Here is a 20,072-nt window from a genome sequence, read left to right as displayed (position 1 = left end):
AAAGGCCACTGGGAATTGGCATGTGGGAATTGGCATGTGGAATTTGCATACCACTCCCCCGGACATACTGGTATAAAAGGAGAAGGAATTCCCACTCTCATTCAGATTTTTTCTTCGTAGCCGAGCGGTTGTGTATCAGTGAGCTGAATTCTTCTGCTGTCCCATTCACCTCAAAGAAGCGCATGCTGTTGGATATATGGCGCATTCCAGCGACTTTCTCTCCTTCTGCATGCCTAGAGTAGATTTCACCCCTGGGCGCTTCGTCAGCGCTACTAAAAGAGTATATTTCCTCTTTAAGAGCAAACACATTGACATGAATATCTTTTTAAAAAGTGTCTTTAAAAAGATGCCTTTGTGTGATTCCTGGATGCGGTCGTTGTCTCTCCGTCTCCGACGGCCATGGGCGCTGCCTCATGTGTCTGGGCAGCGATCACACTGAGGCAGCGTTTGTGGATAGTTCATGTTCTCATTGCAAGAATAGACCATGGCAACGTTGTGGTCATGGCTTTCCTTCTTCCGGGGGAAAGCCACTCTAGCCACCCCCCGTGCTGCGCCTTCTACCTAAGGCTACGAGGCCGGGCCAGCTGGTGCTGAAGGTGATTTGGGGAGTTCAATGGGCGCGGTCTCTCTAGGTAAATCCCAGCGGACCTCCTGTTTGCCCCCATTGAGTTTCGAGATGAGACCAGCTCGCCTCATGGCCAGCTTAATGTCTCTTTTGGGGCTCGCAAGCAGGATGAGTTTTCAATCGATGCATCTGAGAGCGCACTGATCGCCAGTCAGATGCTGTGGGCTCGACTGGGCTGCCGCCTTTGGGTCTGCCCTCCCAGTCTGAGGCCGACGCAGAGCTGACCGTTATGCTTGCACAGGCCGCTGCGAGTATTGGGTTAGACTGGAAACCTTCATCCTCCCCTGATGATTGGTTTCTGGGTTAAGGGCGCCGCTCACGGCCACAACGAACTTCCCGGAAGTGCACGACAAACTGACGAAGTCGTGGAGGGCACCTTTTGCTGCCCGAAACTGACTTCCATGTTCATCCGCTCTCATTGCCCTCAACGGCGGGGCGGCCCACGGGTACAAGGAGGTCCCTCAGGTGACTTAAGACAGTCGCGTTGCACCTGTGCCCGCAAAACGCCACCATCTGGTGAGATCGTACAGCACTCCCCTCCGGGGCCTGTAGGACTACGTCATCTCTGGTGACCAAAGCTTACAGTGCTGCTGGACAGGCCGCCTCCGCCCTGCATGCCATGGCCCTCCTGCAAGAACACCAGGCCAAGGCACTGAAGCAGCTGCACATGGGTAGTCCTGATCCCGATGTGCTGCAGGAGCTGCGCTCAGCGACCGACCTCGGGTGGAGAATCGCCTCTGGGCCATTAAGGTCACAGCGCAAGCACTCAAGCAGGCGATGTCCACCTTTGTGGTCCAAGACCGCCACCTGTGGCTAAATCTGTTCGAGATGAGGGACGCAAACAAAGTTCGCTTTCTCAATGCGACCATCTCCCAGATCGGACTATTTATCGTCACCGTTGAGGACTTTGTCCAGCAGTACTCGGCTATACAGCTCATCTTAACTGGCCGTGGCTCAAGATCCCATACTCCGTCTGCTTGCTGAATACGCAGCGGCATCCGCTTCACTTCAGTGCAGGGTGAGAATGCACCACCCTGCATAAAGAGATCACGAAGTATATAAACCGGAGAATGGAGAATTCACCCCCAGGTGATCCAACTGATTTGGATTCGATTAGGAAAAGCACATGTGGACCTGTTTACTTCCTGTGAATCCTCTCACTGCCCGCTCTGGTGTGCAATGATGGGAGACCCCCTCGGCACAGAAGCGCTGGGACACAGCTGGCCCTGGGGGCTGCACAAATACGCATTCCCCACAGTGAGCCTACTTGTACAGACCCTGTGCAAGGTCAGGGAGGATGAGGAACAAGTCAACCTTGTGGTGCCGTATTCACCCACCCAGACTTGGTTCTCAGACCTCACTCTCCTCACGACAGCACCTCCCTGGCAAATTCCCCTGAGGAAGGACCTTCTTTCTCAGACACGGCCAGACCTCTGGAACCTCCACATCGGGTCCCTGGATGAGATACGGAAGACTTAAGTGTGACCTCACCGAAGTCCTGCTGGGCCTTCGGAGAGCCCTGTTTGAGCCCCTAGAGCCAGTCCAGTTAAAGGCCTTCTCATTAAAGACCGCCCTCACTTTCATCAAGAGAGTCGAGGACCTGCAAGCATTCTCTGTCAGCGAAACGTGCCTGGAGTTCAGTCCGGAAAACTCTCACGTGATCCTTTGGACGCTCTGAGCAGCTCTTTGTCTGCTTTGGTGCACAGCGGAAAGGGAACGCATTGGATCGTGGATGCCATCGCATTGGCCTACCAGACCCAGGCTGTGCACACCCCCTTGCGAGTTCAAGCACACTCTAGAAGGAGTGTGGCATCCTTTTAGGCACTGGCCAATGGCACCTCTCTAGCAGACATCTGCAGAGCAGCGGGCTGGGCAACACCCAATACCTTCGTGAGATTTTACAATCTCCGGGTTGAGCCGGTTTTGTCCAGTGTTCTTTCAGGTATGAACAGGTAGAGTTTGGTAATACGGAACAGCTGGCCGAGTGTATTGCTTGAGTATAGCGCCTTTCCCCTCCCCTGAGGTGAAAACGTGTGCTTTTACCCCCAGTCGAGTTCACAAAGTCGTGGACCCTGTATGCCCTGATGGAGGAAATGAGACGTTGTGTCCCTCTTACCACAACACTGTGCTAGCCGCTGAAATGGCCGGAACCTTGCCTCGGCTCCTCAGAACAAAACCTGAATGAGAGTGGGGATTCCTTCTCCTTTTATACCCGTATGTCTGGGGGAGTGGCATGCAAATTCCACTCACCAATTCCCATTTACCTTTTCTCAAAGATTGAGGTGTTTCGGGGCTCTCAAGAGCAATCCCTAGTGTCACTACATCAACACAATGACTCGTTCCCTCCATCAGGGAACGGAGGTTACGACAGTAACCGAGACATTATTCATTAACAAAGTTTTGCACAATATCAACACATTAAAGATGTAATCTTTCCGATGTTAAAATACTTAATACTCCTATTCCATGTGCAGAGACAACTATAAGGAGCCATTTGTTAGTTGACATTCCAAAAAGTATAACTCTGTGGTCTAAAAAGCTTCCAACATCGCAGTGTTTGATTATGCAGACTAACATGTCAACTTCAGGCTCAAACAATGGTGTGAGTTTGATGCAGGACTACCTGTATGTCAGGGGCATGATGGAAGGAGAGGTAAGAGTGGTTAGGAAACCTGTTTGGAAACAATCAATATCAAATACAAAAAAGTACATTTGCTGTGGGTTGTTGTACGCACTTCAATTCCACTTAGATGCTGTTTTACATGTGCTTCTTTCATTAAATCTAGTGAAGAGTTATGACAGATACATTAGCATAAATAAAGGTAAAATGTATTAAAACGAAATCCACTTTAAAGAAAGGTTTTCCAAACGAAATAAAGTTATATGATGTGGCCATAAATCGTATTTGCTCCACCCCAAGTCTTCCAACATTTTGCCATCCTCACTGAATTGCCCGCCTCCTATGACATATATAATTTACGTCCATGTGACACACAAAATAATACAATCAAATTAAACAAACATAATACACAACAATTGCTTTACATATTGCTACAACAAGAATATTAATGAGTAAACCACTTGACTTATTTGGGACCTTGCATCTATAGTGAAAATGTTTGTTTCCTACTCCGTAACAGATATTGTTTTCCTTTTATCAGACTCTTTATGGTTTAGGGATCATTTTGTTTCTAGGAATATCTGAAGGCAAACCAGGCCAGTTTGTTTCCTAATATCTAAAATCATTAGAACAGGAAATACAATATATTACAGTATTACACATAAATTTGTTCATAATTTATAAAGGTCCAGATTTGTATTCTAAATTGAATTTTCCCTTATCTTTACCCTAGTTCCATTGTGTAACAGTTTCATCTGTAATGCAATAATCACAGGGAAGACCATGTATGGCTGGCTCCTCATTTCAGTGGCTAGGTAGTTAGTCTTTCTTCAAATATACTGTTGATTTGTTATGTAAAAATATAATAGCCTAAACACATTTAAAAACATAACTTTTTAACTACAACTGCCAAAGTAGTAATGAAAAAATATGTTACAATTTACTGTGATAATGTAAGAAAGGGGTTGCTGTGTAGATGTGAAAAGTCTTTGTGATTAATGCTGGTGCAGGGCACAGTGTTTTCTCTTTCCCAATGTTTTTAGGTATGTGCGGGCTTTTTAGCTATTTGAAATAGTTGTAATTCTCTTTAAAATTGAAATGATTAGGGATGCACCAATATATCGGCTGTTGATATTTATCAGCCAATTATTGACCAAATCAAAACCATGATCATATCGGTTATAACCTTGAAAACGTGACAGTTACTTTTTGGCTACATGATGAAACCATCCAAACTCTTTGAAACAAGCAGACTTTAACTTCAGAGATCTCTGTATGATATCTATGAAAGCATGCTTGATTGAATTAAGATTCAAATTGCAATTAGTAAGGCCTTGCGTGATGCCTAAACCTTAAAAGGCAGTGTTTTAAACTGCAAAAAAAAGAGGTGAAAAAATTATTTACAAGTACAAAATAACCTTTCATATCAATCATCATGTTATCATATTTAGTCATTTTTTATGTTTTTTACCTTTTTATCTTGTATGTATCTTTCTCTGTGACTGTCTTTAAAATTTTGGACTGTCACGTGTTCAATGGAAACTATCTATTGTTACAACAGTGAAAAAACATTTGTACTTCTTTGTAAAATAATGTAAGTTGCAAAATGAAACTATTATTTTATGTCATGGCAAAAGTGACATTTTCAAAACAAGTAGTGTTTCCCATAAAATCTTTATTTGAGGCTGTGATATCATGCAAAAGTGGTTTAAAAAACAAATCAAAAACTGGCTACAAATAATCTTAAAGTGGTAATTGTTGGGATAAATAAAATGCAAAAGGATGGTGTCTGCTTAGTGAAAATCTTGAACTATGCCCATTCCACCAAATCTCTTATAGATTATATACAGCTCATAAACAAATATCATGAGGATACTAGTATGGGCAGCACTGGTCAAGTTTCAGCAAATTCCATCCTATCAGCTTACACAAATAAAAAAATGGAATCAATGGAATTTGGGGGTGAATTAGTCCGAATAACAGAACAAATTTGATTTAATAATTTTTTTTGGATTCAAAATAAAAACTGATTTGCAGTGCCTTTTCCAGTGATAAAGGCGGTGTCAATACTGTACGCTGACAGACAGTGGTGTGGATTCCATGTGTTGAGCTGCTTTATAACTAAAAATAATAATACAAAAAACATTGAATTAATATTGAGATTGATCCATTTAATCTAAATGAAAAAGCAGACCACTGTTTGTGTAACCACTGTATTATGATTCACCTTCTTTAACAAAGAAATATTGCAGTAAGAAATTGAGCAAACCCCCCCCCCCCCCTTTTTGTATCAGAAGCGATGTCCAACAAACTTTTCCTTAATCATTTTGAAAACACGTGTACATTTAATCAGTTTGAAAATACTCTTACAAACATAATCAATATTCATCATAAGAATCAGTCCCTGACTGTTAACATTGCCAGATTCAAGGCATTTTTGATGCTGCCAGTCAAATCATATTACACATTGCATGTAGAAAACATTTTTCTAACTTTTTCCTTTATACAGAATAATAAAAAAAAAGGTAAGACAAGATGCGTAAAACAGGAATACGAAGACTGTAGAAGACTGGTCACTGCTGTAATCCAGAGCATTTGCTGTGAACGAGGGCTCAGGATGAACAGAAATGGATCTCTTTCGCACTCCGTCTCAGGCATCTTACTTGTCCTCTGTGGTCGCGGTGTCCCGAGCCCTTCAGTGGACTGCCAGGGCCCCTCTCTTTGGCACTTAAGCTGGCAGACTCAGCTTCTTTCCTTTCAACACTAAAAATGGAAAGACACACATGAATTGCTTCCAACTATCAGATTACAACAGGTAACAGCAAAGTTCAGTAAGATGATCACAAAAGGCCTAAATATTTCCATTGATTCCAGAATTTTCTGTTAGGAAGGGTCAATTAGAATCAGTACAGATAACAATCAAAACCTCAGACTAAATAAAGGAAAATGTCATGATGGCCTGACAGTGATGCCTGATCATTGCTAAAGTCTATCAAAAAAGTCCTTTGACACGACATGATGATACTTCAATAACTGTTGAAAAGAAATTCTTCCAATCACTTATGTGGCTGCAACATCTAACATTTCAAGCTTATCGGTTTGACTTTCCCCCAAAGATGTCAAACAAATCTCAGGAAGTCAGCTGCTATAAAACAACTGAAGTGTTTAATGGTCCGATAGTCCCACCACAAACTAATACCTACGAAAATCCTACTTATAGTTGATTCTGCACATTAAGTTGGGATAAGAGGAAAGTATTGTTTAACTTCGAAACAAATACACACTTGACCTTTAAGGAAAAAAAACTGTACATTTCAAACATAAAAGTCAGCCAGCGCTAACAATGCGCAACACATACTAGGATTTCTTAAGACCAACTCACCTTTTGTTACATATAAATAAAAGAAATCACAGTAAAGGATTGTCTGAACGATGCCTGCCACGATAGCTATCATGTCAAAGAAGCCCTCGATGTAGAAGCGCCAGATCCAGTTAAAGAGGTAAAGGGTACGGTAGAGGCCGAGGAAGAACAAGTAGTGAGTGGTTATGGTCTCGGCTTCTCCGGTCTTGCTGATCATAAATAGCTGAGGGAGGATGGACACTGACTCCAGATAGATGGAAAAGGTCCACAAGATCTGTAATGAAAAGAGCACAACAACATTAACAGCTTTCTATAAGCAGCTAATCTTATCAAAAGACATGTTTAATTTAATGCAAAATGAAAACAACAACCTGGATCTGCTCTCTTACCTCTAACGGAGAGAAATCATGGTTAACGAGGAATGCCAGGCCGCCAACTGGGACGACCAGGAATTCCACCCTGAAAGTGTCATGGTTGCCATCATATGTGGCCTTAAACTTCATGTAGATCAGGTACACTGTGGCGTAGGCACATCCAATATAGATGACCTGAAACATGAAATGAGGGTTAATTTAAACAATAATACTAGTATTATTCTTCTCTTTGTTATTTGCTTTGTGTAGAAGGATGAACTTCAATCAGTCTGTTCATCATCACCTTCATGCTGGTATTGTACAAGGAAATGAAGGAGGTGAGAAGGTCCAGGTAACGCGTGGTGAACACCAAGGCAAACAGAATCTGACTCTTTCCAGATATACCTGAAAAACACACAAATGGGATCTGACAATATTATGTGCGAACAGTAATGTTTATTCAAATGAGACCCCATTTCACACACTCACTTTGTATATGCAGTCATGTTATTTTTTAAATTCAAATTTGTCGAAAGTGAAGGATATTATTATAATTTGTAGTTTGTAGGAATGCAATCTTTGTGTCTGTGTTGGTTTCATACATTTATAACATTTCCTACAAAAAATAAAAAAACAAACATTTCATGACTTTAAAAAGTAAAGTGGTGTAACCATCAAGTTATTACAATTATTTCCTTGTATCTTCATCATTCATTTCAAAAAGGTGTTCAAACATATTTTGAAGGTAAAAAATAGAATTAGAAATAACATACATTTGAGTCATATCAAGTTTTCTTGTGGTTTCTCAATTTGACCTGTCCTGAACAAACTTTGCCTTATATATATATATATATTAGTCAAAATATCTGATATAAAAAAAAAACTTCACATATTCATGAAGTTCTAAAGGGGTCTTCTCTGTTTTACAGTTGTCACATGATCAAAAGAGTGGCTACCTGCATGTTGGTTACACCACATGACATTAATTTGATAGACAAAGTTTTTCAAATTAATAATATTTTATAATATTTAAAGGGATAGTTCACCCAAAAATGAAAATTTTCTCATCATTTTCTCACCCTCGTGCCATCCCAGATGTGTATGACTTTGTTTCTTCAGCTGGACACAAATATTTTTAGAAGAATATTTCAACTGTAGGTCCATACAATGCAAGTGAATGGCGACTAGAATTCAGAAGATCCAAAAAGCACAAAGGCAGCATAAAGTCCAATCCATAAGACTCTAGTGTTTAAATCTATATCTTCAGAAGAAATATAAGTGTGAGTGAGAAATAGATCAATATTTAAGTATTTCTGTAACAAAATTCTCATCCCTGCCCGGTAGGTGCCGATATGCACAAAGAATGTGAATCTTAAAAACAAAAGAACAACAATTATAGTAAAAAAAAGACTCAAAGGATCTGTTTCTCACTCACACCTATCATATCACTTCTGAAGATATGGATTTAACCACTGGAGTCATACGGATTACTTTTATGCTGCCTTTATGTCCTTTTTGGCACATCAAAGATCTGGTCATCATTCACTTGCATTGAAAGGACCAACAGAGCTGAAATATTCTTCTAAAAATCTTTATTTGTGTTCTGCATAAGTTATACACATGTTTAGGTAAACTATCCCTTTGAGGAAAAAAAAAGGTTTCATGCATGTGCCTTTAAAAAAACTAAACATATTATTCCAAACTACTCAGGCCTATGCCAACATTTTTTTAATCCAAAATATCAACTTTTAAAAATACTTTTATTTGTATCTCCCAAGAGTTACACTTAGACAATTTGACTTTTGATAATTAAAAAAATATATATCTCAAAATGACTGAGTGTATTCAAGTAATTGTTTTGTGTGAATAGCATTTTACATTTATTTTTTAGTTCCAGACAAAACAATTATAAAAATAAATGAATCACTGACCTACATAATCCCTATACGTCCATTTGTGCAATTTCATCACTCTATAATCACCATTTCTTTTAAAAATAACAGTAGTTTTGTCCAAATTTTGACTAGTAAATGAACTATCAGGTCTATCTAGTGCACAGCTCTTGAGCAACCTTGAACAGATATGAAAATCTGGTCAGACACAGTAAACTTAACCCATAATTACAAATTCAACTAGTTTTTTAGCTGATATATCAAATCTCTGTTATGTCTGCCCGTCTAAATTAAATAAACTAATATTATAATGGCATCCTGCTGCCACGTCACAGGTCACAGCATGCAATCAGAATGAATGAATGAAGTCATCATGAACTTTATCTACAGCCATATTATCTGCATATGATGCAAAACTCATGCAACAAAGTTGAACGTGGTTTCAAAAAGTGATTTTGCTTAGATTACCACTTCTTTTAACTGTAGCTTGATTTATATGTCATGCATCTAGTACCAAAACAAACTTAAGTTCAACTATGGGTGGCAGGACTGGCAAAGACGTAATTAATTGCATTAAAGTGCATCAATTGTACAGTAAAATATAAAGCTATAATCACAAACAAACACTATTCATATATCATCATTCCATCTATTTTAGTCAAATGAGGCCTAGTGCAAGAGTTCACACACAAATAAACGGATTATCTGCCCAAATAAACATATCTGTCAAACAGACCAAATGCATCCACTCAGAAAACAACCGTAAACAGCGCAGAGTGCAACTGGCGTGTCAATTTCTCGTACATTCAATGCACAACCCACCTGCACACGACCTGGTTTTCCATATTTTCAGCAGCAGGATGATGATGGCTGCTAAATGGGAAAGATCCCCCGTCAGTCTGAAAATGTTCATGTTTCTTTAGAGCTGATGAATGGGTGAATGAAATGTATCTGGTGGACAGGCTGTCCGATACTTCAAAGTGCTGAGCTTTCTCCCAACAGCGCAATAAAGACGGCTATTCCCGACCGAAAGATGGCGAGAGCAGCGCGACGTGGCCCGGGGACGTGGCCAACACGAGCGTTCAGTACGGGCTGACAGCGGGTTGGCTGAGCCTCGTGATGATGTTCAGAAGAGTTCATCGTTGGGCGGTATATGTTGCTTGCCAATAAATTGTTTATATGCGGTAGAGTAATTTTCCTCAAGGGGGCGCGTGACGGCTCAGACAGTCGAATTCTCCGTTGAGCTGCGTTCAAAACTTAGGAGGACTTTTTGTCGTATTTGACTCGAGATATCTTTTAAATAAGAAGTAACATTTTTACATCTAATAATTCCAATGTTTTGGTACGTGACATGCGATTTCAAATCATCCGTAACAGTCTAATTTAAATTAGCAAAAATCCCCAGTAATCGAAAGCGATTGTGATTGACCCATCTTCAACAGTGCTGAGAAAAGGAACAGCAACCATGTGAAAACGTTTTTGTTTTCTTTTTTCTGACGCTTGTTACGTGTTCTGGACAATAATTTACATCTCAGAAATGACTACGAAACTTTAATAACCATCAAAATAAAATTAAAATACTTCGTAAAATAATTCAATCATAACATTACCAGTTAGGTCACCTTACCAAATCACGGAGCGCTAAGCCCCGCCATTTTTGTAAATCATCTTTCAGGCTAATGGCCATTCTACCAATTTATTCTGATTCTTTGGCGTTCGGACGCTTGTTAAGGGTGGGGAGTTTCTACTGAGTCAGGCGTGCGGGATCCTGCTCATGAGGATGTACCTCTCTGTACAGTTTAAATCCTACTCGTATTCAAACACACATGAATCAGATGATTGGCATTCGCAGGCAGGTGTGTTGGTGCAGGATTAGCATAAGAATATATAAACATATTTATCCATACAATGTCAACTTGTAATGTACCAATATATAACTTATTTACTAATTAGATTTAATGAATAGTTATCTGACTAATTGAGGTGGCCTCACCCGGATTTAAAGGAACTGTTCACCCAAAAATTAAAACGCTCTCATTATTTAATCACACTCATTCCATCCCACATGTGGGATTTTAATGAAAAAATAATAATAATTTTAGAAAAATATCTCACCTCTGTAGGTTTAGACAATGCAAATGAATGGTGACCAAAATCTGAAGCTCCAAAAAGCACATAAAGGCAGCATATAAGTAATCCATTCGACTCCAGTGATTTAATCCATGTCTTCTGAACCAACATATAACTCCTTTTTGACTGTACAACTTGCCATTGCAGTCATTAGGCATGATCATGATTTCAAGCTCAATTACACTTCCTAGTGCTTGACGCTTGCACTAGATAGAACTAGAAAGTATAGAAGAGCTTCAAATCATAATTTTTAGTCTGTTCTCACTCAAATCCAATCGTACCGCTTCAGAAGTCATGGATTAAACCACTTGAGTCGTATGGATTACTTTTATTCAGACTTTGTGCTTTTTGGAGCTTCAAAGTTTTGGTCACTATTCACATCTTGTATGGGCCAACAGAGCTGAGATATTCTTTTAAAAATCGTTGTTTTCTGAAAAAGATATACACGCCTGTGATGGCATGAGTAAATTATGATATCTCTTTATGATATCTATCCCTTTAATAGGATTTGATCCCACAGTTAAACGTAATGTTAAAGCCTACAATAATCCTGCTTACCTCATCATGACACATATTGGCAACAATGCATCACATATCAGGGCTCAAAGAAAATACTGAGACCAAAAGAGATTTATTGCACAGTAATGGTTTAGCCATGTGATTGATTTGATCAATGTCAGGAGAATATATTCACCACTGGAAAAATAAGTAGCTACACTAAAAGAGCATCACACCCACCCATGTAATTAACCATTAACTACATATTGTTATATTCAGACACTTTGGACCTCATTGATGAAACATGCGCAGAACGAGTTTCTGTCTAAATCAGTTAATTCATAAATTGTTGCATGTGAATTAAATGCATGAATTTACATAAGAATGGTTTAGTTCTGCTAGTGTTTCATGACTTAGTCACTTTATGTCGAACAACAGACATACATTTATTGAATATTGTTAATACATTAAGAAAAATTATGTTTTACATTGGTCCTAAAATGTTTCAAACAACTTTCACAGAGTCACATGAGAAATTCAGTCTATACTGGCTGGCAGTACAAACACAGAAAACTTAGAGGGAGAGGCACATATGTCACCAAGTTAACCACAGTAATGAGATTTGGAGTCCTTAATACCTCCATATTCACAGAACTCATAATTTGTATACTTTGTGCTTTTTCAACTACATGAAATACCTCCCACCAATAATACTCCACCTGCAGTACAATTACAGTTCAGTCCATAAAAAGTTGCTCAAAGTTGTAATTTTCCTGAGATGTAACAGACAATGAACCTAATTAATCTATACTTACTGGTAAATTAAGCCCTTTCATTTAATTTAAATGTTAAAATTTGACTACCTAAAATAATTCAGTTCTAAAGCAGAAATTGATTTTGCTGCACTGCAATAAGAGTTAAATATGTAAAACTTCAATTCTGAGGTTTTAACACAAATACTGCATCATCCAGCACATAGTAATCCTTGTACATATCTCCCTCACACAAGTAGGGCAAGCGTGTGACCGCCTCCACCTCAAACCCCATCTTCTGGAACACTTCTGTGGTCAGGTGTGTCACCTGCTCTTCCCACGTCTTGCCTTTGACCTTGATATGCTCTTTTGGTCGTACCCAATTTCCACCTGAGAGCATAATGATAATAATAAAATCCCACATAAACCACTCGTATTGAAATTAAAATTAGTAAATTACAAGATTTTACATTAGGAGATACAGTGGCTTTAAAATAATTTGAATACCTAAGCCACACTTAAATGAATGACAATGCATTAGACTACAAAATACCTAAGGTACAGCACAATGAATTTCGCGATGCGGAAAACATGGACGGAATCGTCAAATCCAGTCATAAAAACTATTAAACACGGAATGTCAAGGAAAGTTACATATTTGGGATAAAATAAACGTACTAATGCTCAATTATTCAAATTGTGATATGTCCTGGTGTGATGATTAAACCACGAAAGGCTGAGATTTATTTAATATAGTCTGAATGTGCTGCACACTTCAAATGTAATGTGTGAAGCTGGCCGCTCATAAACTGATAACATCTCATCAGAAGCCCAAGCATCATGTGCGTTCCGTGTTTGTAATAGATAACAAACAGCAGAGCACACATTAAGCTTGAAGCGTGCAGCACATGCAGACTATACATTTATATAATGAAAGCAGCTTTTGTGGTTTAATAAGCAGATTTAAGCCATATAGCGAACTGCTAATGCGAAGGTGTAAAGCTGTTGTCAAAAACATTAAAACTCAAAGTGCTTCATTTGGCTTTTCGCCAAAATAAAAGCTGGATTTAACTAGACATGTAAAATTGAAAATTTGAAATTGAAAAGAAACTGCAAAAGATATATACTCCTACTGTGCAGTTTAACACAGCGTTTCCAATCAGGGGTGCCCTCTGGCGAGTTCAGGGGTGCAGTGTGAAAAACTAAAATGCATATGCATATCTTAAAAAACAAAATGTCATACTTTTTTAAATAATAACAAGTAGTAATAATAATAATAATAATATTACTCCCACTGCGCCTCGCTCACGCAGCATTCCCACAGCTCATTGGGCTCAATGGCCGTGAAGCGCATTGATATACCATGTCTCGACGATAAACAATCGCGCCTCTTTATAATCAACAGAGCTGTCTGCAATGCAAACGCGCAACATCAGAGAGATCTTTTTGCCTAGTCACATCGTCGTGCTTACTCATAATACAGCTGCTTTGATAACAAAGGTAGAAATAGCAAAAATTATGTGTGTAATCGTCAATTAAAGAGAAATGCTTCAGACTTCTTCATTGCCCTGTTAAACACATCTCTCATCTCCATCTGACCTGTACAGGTATATTTTCTGCATTGTGAATTAGTCATTTGAATAACTAGGCCAGTTTAACGATTTACATAAAATAGAAACTTAAAAGGGGATATTAGACAAAAAATTTCACATGTAGTAAAATTGGCACTATCCTGGAGTGTGGTACTGAAATTAGCAACCTAGATGATATCGTAACATTTTACATTTTTGGTTTCGTGATAATTTATTCAAGATTTTTTGTTAGTAACCCTACCATAAAACACACTTTTCAAGCAAACACGTCACAAAAATAAGTAATATTAGGTTTCAAATGAATATATAAATATATATATTGTTCACAAGGATGAAAAAGTATCACAGACAGTATTAACTGAACTTTAGTTTTGGTTACACCCTCATCTTACCTGTCTCTACATAAGGCTGAAAAGGCAGCACAGCTGCAAGGATCAGCCGCCCTGTTCCAGGCACCAGGGATTGCTTGATGTACTGCAGTAGTTTAATTGGTTCATCACACCGGTCCAGCAGGTTCAGACAGCTGATCAGGTCATACTGGAGCCCTGTTCTCTGCCATTCATCTATCCCTAACAAGCTACCAAATGAAAGTCAAGCACAGAGGACTCAAATTCACCTTCATGGATAATTCAAGGGCCGGTAGATGTTGCATTGTATTACCGTTTGACAGCAGGCCAATAGCCAGAAATACAGGAATTGGAAGCATCCAAAGGTGCCATTACCTGTAATTCTTTCTTTTGAGATGCCATTTCATAGGTGTAGAGACTTCTGTGGCATATATCTGATTAAAATGAGATCCCATCACTTCCGTGATACCCCCATCGCCGGCTCCCAGATCCAACAGTCTTTCTGCTTTCCAGTCGGGACTGATCCGGAGGAGTCGTCGAAACTGGTCCTTTGAAAAGACAAACATGGAGCCCCGTCCCAGAAAGCTTTGGACAAACACACAGCCAGGACAAAGTCACTTTACAAGCCAAAATGACAAAATCAAAGACAATTCAAAACATTGAGGATTATAAAATGAGTGCAGAACACAGTTACCCATTGATCGATGTTCGAGAAATAATGGGGCTTAAGACGGTGGAGAACAATGAGTGGTACAGCTGGGTGAAAAGCCAACTGGATTTCTCTACACTCCTGCGGAGAAAATCCTGCGTCTCATCATCCAGGTGGCTCTGCACAAACACAGACTGGACTTTTTCTCCAAGCATGTCTGCATAGCAAACGTACCACTGTAAAGATAGTTAAACATGCACTTTAAATTACTCAACAACAATTCAATGAAACACAACAAACGGTCATCCACTTAAATACTTACCTTCTGGGCTTCATTTCCAGTAATGTCACTCTCAGTCGCCATGTTCATTAACAGAGAACGAGCAAGTGGACTGCGAACATACTTTCCAGACCACATCTTTCGCATTGCCAGTAGAAAGGACACGTAAAACACCACCCAAGCGGAGAAGATGAGCGTCTTCATCTGTACATTACACATAGAGACAGTGCAGTGAGTCAAAAAGACCGGCGCGTGAACAGATGATGACACATAGTGAAGAAAAACGACCTGGACAAGAAGAAACATCCCCAGCCCCCCAATTCAACGAACCAAAATTCAAAGAAAGCAAACAAACAAACAAACCTGAAGGTGTGGTGCGGCCACATCTTTTTTAACTGTAATCCGCAAGACAAATACATTTGCCAAAAATCAGTGGAGCTTCATTGTAGACGTTTACTTCCTGTGTTACATGTTAAAGAGCCCGTCAATCCACGAGAACCACCTGTCATACCCGATACTACCACTAGTCGTCCATCATAAATTCAGTTTAACTCCAAAGGGGGCGGGACCTACAACCATTGATTGACAGCCACGCTTAACTTCCAAACTTTTTTTTATTAAGAACAATGGCGGCACGGGAGGTAAGCGGAGGAGGAGATCACGCGTTATGATAGTACACGTTAAGTACTATTAGTGTTGGATTTAATCGAAAATAATTAAGCGTCCTGTCTTTCTGATCTGGTGTAAAGTTGGCATTGTTCTTGTTAAGGAATAAAAATAACTTTACGCCATCAAACAAGACGATGAATTGGCGGTGTTATTGCTCAACTGGGGATGTGCACATGCATAATTTTACTTGCCTTTTCAGCTGATTCGTTCAGTGTGAATTGTCATGTTGCAAAGACATACGTTTTGCACATTATAAAATATGTTGTTATCATTATTAATCCGCTTTGTTTCATCGATGTCTGTACCAGTTAATTAATAAGAGTGATTTTATCATGGTTTCACAGAATAACATCTGGTTGCCCATGTTAATGTGGGACATTATGTGGGCTGATATGTGCCAATAATCAGGGTTGGTGAATAACGGAATACATGTAACGGGATTACGTATTTACGAAGCAAAATATAAGTAACTGTTCCACGAGTTACAATTTTATTATTGGTAATTAGAATACAGTTACATTCAAAAAGTATTTTGATAACTGAAGAGATTACTTTGCATGTTATTGTCATTTTGTTTCATTTAATATTTAGTCCTTTCAGATGGAAAACATTTATACATATAAATGATGCGATCCAAAGTGCATTTGAACAGCAGTGAAACATTTTCTTATGATTTTCATACGAGCAGACAGAGAAGTTGGAAGTCATTTTGGAGCTGAAGAAATAGAAATAAACCTTGTGTAAATTGTCAGCTTTATGCTATGCTAAAATGCTATTTCTAGCCATTTTACATGCATGTTACCAGGCACGATCATATTTTTTTATCATGAAAATTCACGTTGAAGAATATTTTTTTTTCTAGTGAGACCTTTGTTATTAGGGCACAAATCATATTGATAATAATATTTGTATTGTTTTCCTGTAAAAATAAATAAGTAAAACAAGATTGCATAAGATATTTAGGTATTTCAGAGAATGTATTTTTAACATGTGTAATTTGTCTTATTGTACTGACAGAGTTTTTATAGTCAAAACCAGAGAAAATATCTACCAGTGCTGAATAAGTAATCCAAAGTATTTATAATACGTTATTGACCTTGAGTAATCTAATATGTTACAAATTACGTTTTACAGCATGTATTCTGTAATCTGTAGTGGAATACATTTCAAAAGTAACCCTCCCAACCCTGCCAATAATAGGCATATACTCTTAAATTACTACCATTTATTTAGTAGAATAAGTTAGAATAAATGTTACTGAAAGTTCTTAGGAAACATGATTATTGAGATTACAATTTTCTATCTTAAATCTGTTTGACAATTTTAAAAAGCCTGTAAACTATGGACAACGTAGTTAATATTATATTTTTCTCAGTAGATAGATTGTACTGTAATTACTGGCTGTCGGATTCATTTGCAATTTTGATTTGTTTATTTAAAACAATATAATAAATTGTGTATGTGTTTTACAAATTGGTTTTCAATAGACCTGTTAAAAATACATCACAATCTGCAGCAAATATACAAACGTATCCTAATTGAACCTGAACCCCAGTCTCTTTGAGTACTGCCAGTAATATTATGACTTAACCACTGGACCAGTGTCCAAGCACTAATAATTTGTTCATTTTCAACAGTAGGAGAAAGTTACTCAAATTATTATGGTTAATCAAGCCATTAGTCATTATAAAGAAATAAAAGCAATTGAAAGTTTATTATTGACACATATCAGCCAATAATGCTTTAGTGTTGCAAATCAAAGAATTCCATTTGCGATTTGATACTCTGACAAGTGTAATCACCAGTTCCCATTCAAACCAATGTCCTACTTGATTTAAAATCGCTTTTAAACGGTGTCATTGATGAAACGGCTCGGGTTAATAATGATACCAACATATTATCTATAATGTGCAAAAAGTCCTTGACAATTCACATTGAACAAATATGCTGGAAAAACCATGTAAAATATTTCACGTGCACATCCCAGATAACACGATCCCCAGAAGATCCATAACACCGGTAATATTCATGCAGTTTGTACCATGTTTTGGCCCTCTTTTTTTGCTTGAGAAATTAACACAATACACCATGATGTGTACTGTATGCAATAATAATAATAAGTGATGAATTAGTGTAATAATTCCACATGTGTAATATTTTGACCTGATTTTATTAGGTGCATGGATCAATCGTTTTGTCTGGACAGAAACTTTCCATACAGCATAAGACTGGACGCTTCCACTGTCCTGTCTGTCGTTTTCAAACTGGACAGGAGGCTGAGGCAAAAGCACACATTGTTTCGCATTTAAATATATTTGTTGACTATAAAGGTAAGAGCTTTTTGCATAATGATATATACTTAATATCTCCAAGAATAACTTTTAGACAGTCAGTTGCACATGACCTTAAACATCACCAATACTTTACAACCCTGTGCATTATTATTAGTATTATTATGACCACCACCACTATTCATATTTTCTTGTTTCGCACTGAGCTGCAAAAAACTATTTTTTTTACCCCTGTGTAGGTGTCAGAGTATACAAATGCCACCAACACTGTAGGGCATCGCCACATTTCCATTGCCCAGGCTGTAAGAATACTAGAATAAGGAGAAAAGATTTCTTGACTCACTTATCGAACTGCCCTGGCAGTGTCAACACACCAAGCCCTGGCAGTGTCACCATACTAAGCCCTGGCAGTGTCAACACACCAAGCCCTGGCAGTGTCACCATACTAAGCCCTGGCAGTGTCAACACACCAAGCCCTGGCAGTGTTACCATACTAAGCCCTGGCAGTGTCTACACACCAAGCCCTGGCAGTGTCGCCATACTAAGCCCTGGCAGTGTCAACACACCAAGCCCTGGCAGTGTCACCATACTAAGCCCTGGCAGTGTCACCATAGCAGGCCCTGGCAGTGTCAAGACACCCATCCATGGCAGTGTCACCATACCAAGTCCTGGCAGTGTCAACACACCAAGCCCTGACAGTGTCAACACACCAAGCCCTGACAGTGTCAACACACCAAGCCCTGGCAGTGTCACCATACTAAGCCCTGGCAGTGTCAACACACCAAACCCTGGCAGTGTCACCATAGCAGGCACTGGCAATGTCAAGACACACAACCATGGCAGTGTCACCACACCAAGTCCTGGCAGTGTCACCACACCAAGTCCTGGCAGTGTCACCACACCAAGTCCTGGCAGTGTCACCATACTAAGCCCTGGCATTGTCTTCACACAAAGCCCTGGCAGTGTCGCCACACCAAGCCCAGGCAGTGTCAGCATACTAAGACCTGGCAGTGTCACCATACCAAGCCCTGGCAATGTAGAGGAGCAACCTGGCAGTCTTCTTTGCAAGAATGTGATCCAGAGACCTGCAAGAGTTAATACATTAAGCCAAAGGATTGTAGAGTGTCCTCACTGCAATATGTCTATGCATCGGAAAAATCTGAAGCGCCATGTGCAAAGAAGACATTCTGAGTTCCCAGACATCACAAAACAATGCCACTTACAGAGTCTGCCTATTGACCCGCAATCAGGCATTTATGTGGTGGCAAAGGCATTTTGTGGACCTCCTATTCCTATTCACATCAAATATAGTTTTCAGGGCCCAAAACAGCACACAGAGTGTGTAGGGTTGGAAAATTAACTAACTAATTTCTGTTACAACTCCCATTTCTTTGTGAAAACAGTTCTGTTGCATTCCAAGACATACAGAGGGTGCTGATAGTGATCTATCAGCCTATAAAAATAAATAAAGTAAATAGTCACAAGTTGAGTACAGTCGGGGTTAAAAGTGGTCAGTCTAAATGTATCTGGTCTGGTTCTAGTCACATGGTCAGGGAAGGAATAAAAGTTTGTAACTTTTGCACTGGGCTTTTCTTTCTTTTCTCTGACTTCTCTCTGGGCTCTACTCTTGGGCAGCATGGTCATAGGCCATCCTAGCTCTCAATGGCCTCTTTACAGTCTCTCTCTTTCCATCTTTTGTTCTCTTCCCCATAGGTAGTATGCATTCTGGTTTCATACATTTAATATGTAACCTTTGGAGACAGTTAATAAACATTTTCTCCTTAATCTATGTCTGGTTCCTATCACTGTGTAAACTATATACTTTTAAGTGCAACATAATGCATTAAAACAAGGTCATAGTACGGTTCTAAACAATGCTCTCCCACATGTTTAGCTATTTTAACTGCGCTTATTTTAGTCATTGGTATAAGTAGCAGAAGGTGGTAATGGACAAGAAATGGTAATTCCTTGAGAAAGATTTTTTACTTAACAATTTGTGACATTTGTAATATA

General features: G+C 39.2%; 3 protein-coding genes across 4 annotated transcripts; 1 reads left to right on the top strand and 2 right to left on the bottom strand.

The window, feature by feature from the left end:
* Window positions 1–4,906: 4,906 nt before the first annotated feature.
* On the bottom strand, window positions 4,907–9,943 carry LOC127626578 (ER lumen protein-retaining receptor 2). The gene is made up of 5 exons (XM_052102466.1): window positions 9,674–9,943; window positions 7,264–7,364; window positions 6,996–7,154; window positions 6,628–6,880; window positions 4,907–6,008 (listed from the first exon to the last, which is right to left on the bottom strand). The coding sequence occupies exons 1-5, from the start codon at window positions 9,762–9,764 to the stop codon at window positions 5,974–5,976; spliced, it is 639 nt and encodes a 212-aa protein (XP_051958426.1). The 5' UTR covers window positions 9,765–9,943; the 3' UTR covers window positions 4,907–5,973.
* Window positions 9,944–11,600: 1,657 nt separating this feature from the next.
* LOC127626575 (protein-L-histidine N-pros-methyltransferase-like) lies at window positions 11,601–15,600 on the bottom strand. 2 transcript variants are annotated; one of them, XM_052102463.1, is made up of 6 exons: window positions 15,463–15,600; window positions 15,142–15,303; window positions 14,865–15,055; window positions 14,546–14,755; window positions 14,216–14,400; window positions 11,601–12,621 (listed from the first exon to the last, which is right to left on the bottom strand). In XM_052102463.1, the coding sequence occupies exons 2-6, from the start codon at window positions 15,301–15,303 to the stop codon at window positions 12,413–12,415; spliced, it is 957 nt and encodes a 318-aa protein (XP_051958423.1). In that variant the 5' UTR covers window positions 15,463–15,600; the 3' UTR covers window positions 11,601–12,412. The 2 variants fall into 2 exon arrangements, with proteins under 2 accessions (XP_051958423.1, XP_051958422.1); XM_052102462.1 differs by lacking the exon at window positions 15,463–15,600 and having other exon boundaries at window positions 15,142–15,318.
* A 23-nt stretch (window positions 15,601–15,623) lies between these two features.
* Window positions 15,624–19,815, top strand: LOC127626568 (mucin-2-like). Its single transcript, XM_052102453.1, has 3 exons — window positions 15,624–15,740; window positions 17,945–18,098; window positions 18,299–19,815. Exons 1-3 carry the CDS (start codon window positions 15,726–15,728, stop codon window positions 19,417–19,419), a joined length of 1,290 nt encoding a protein of 429 aa, XP_051958413.1. The 5' UTR covers window positions 15,624–15,725; the 3' UTR covers window positions 19,420–19,815.
* The last annotated feature ends 257 nt before the right edge of the window (window positions 19,816–20,072 follow it).

The sequence above is a fragment of the Xyrauchen texanus genome, chromosome 33, assembly GCF_025860055.1.
Source record: "Xyrauchen texanus isolate HMW12.3.18 chromosome 33, RBS_HiC_50CHRs, whole genome shotgun sequence".
Classification (NCBI taxonomy): domain Eukaryota; kingdom Metazoa; phylum Chordata; class Actinopteri; order Cypriniformes; family Catostomidae; genus Xyrauchen; species Xyrauchen texanus.
This window is presented reverse-complemented; position numbering and strand designations above follow the sequence as displayed.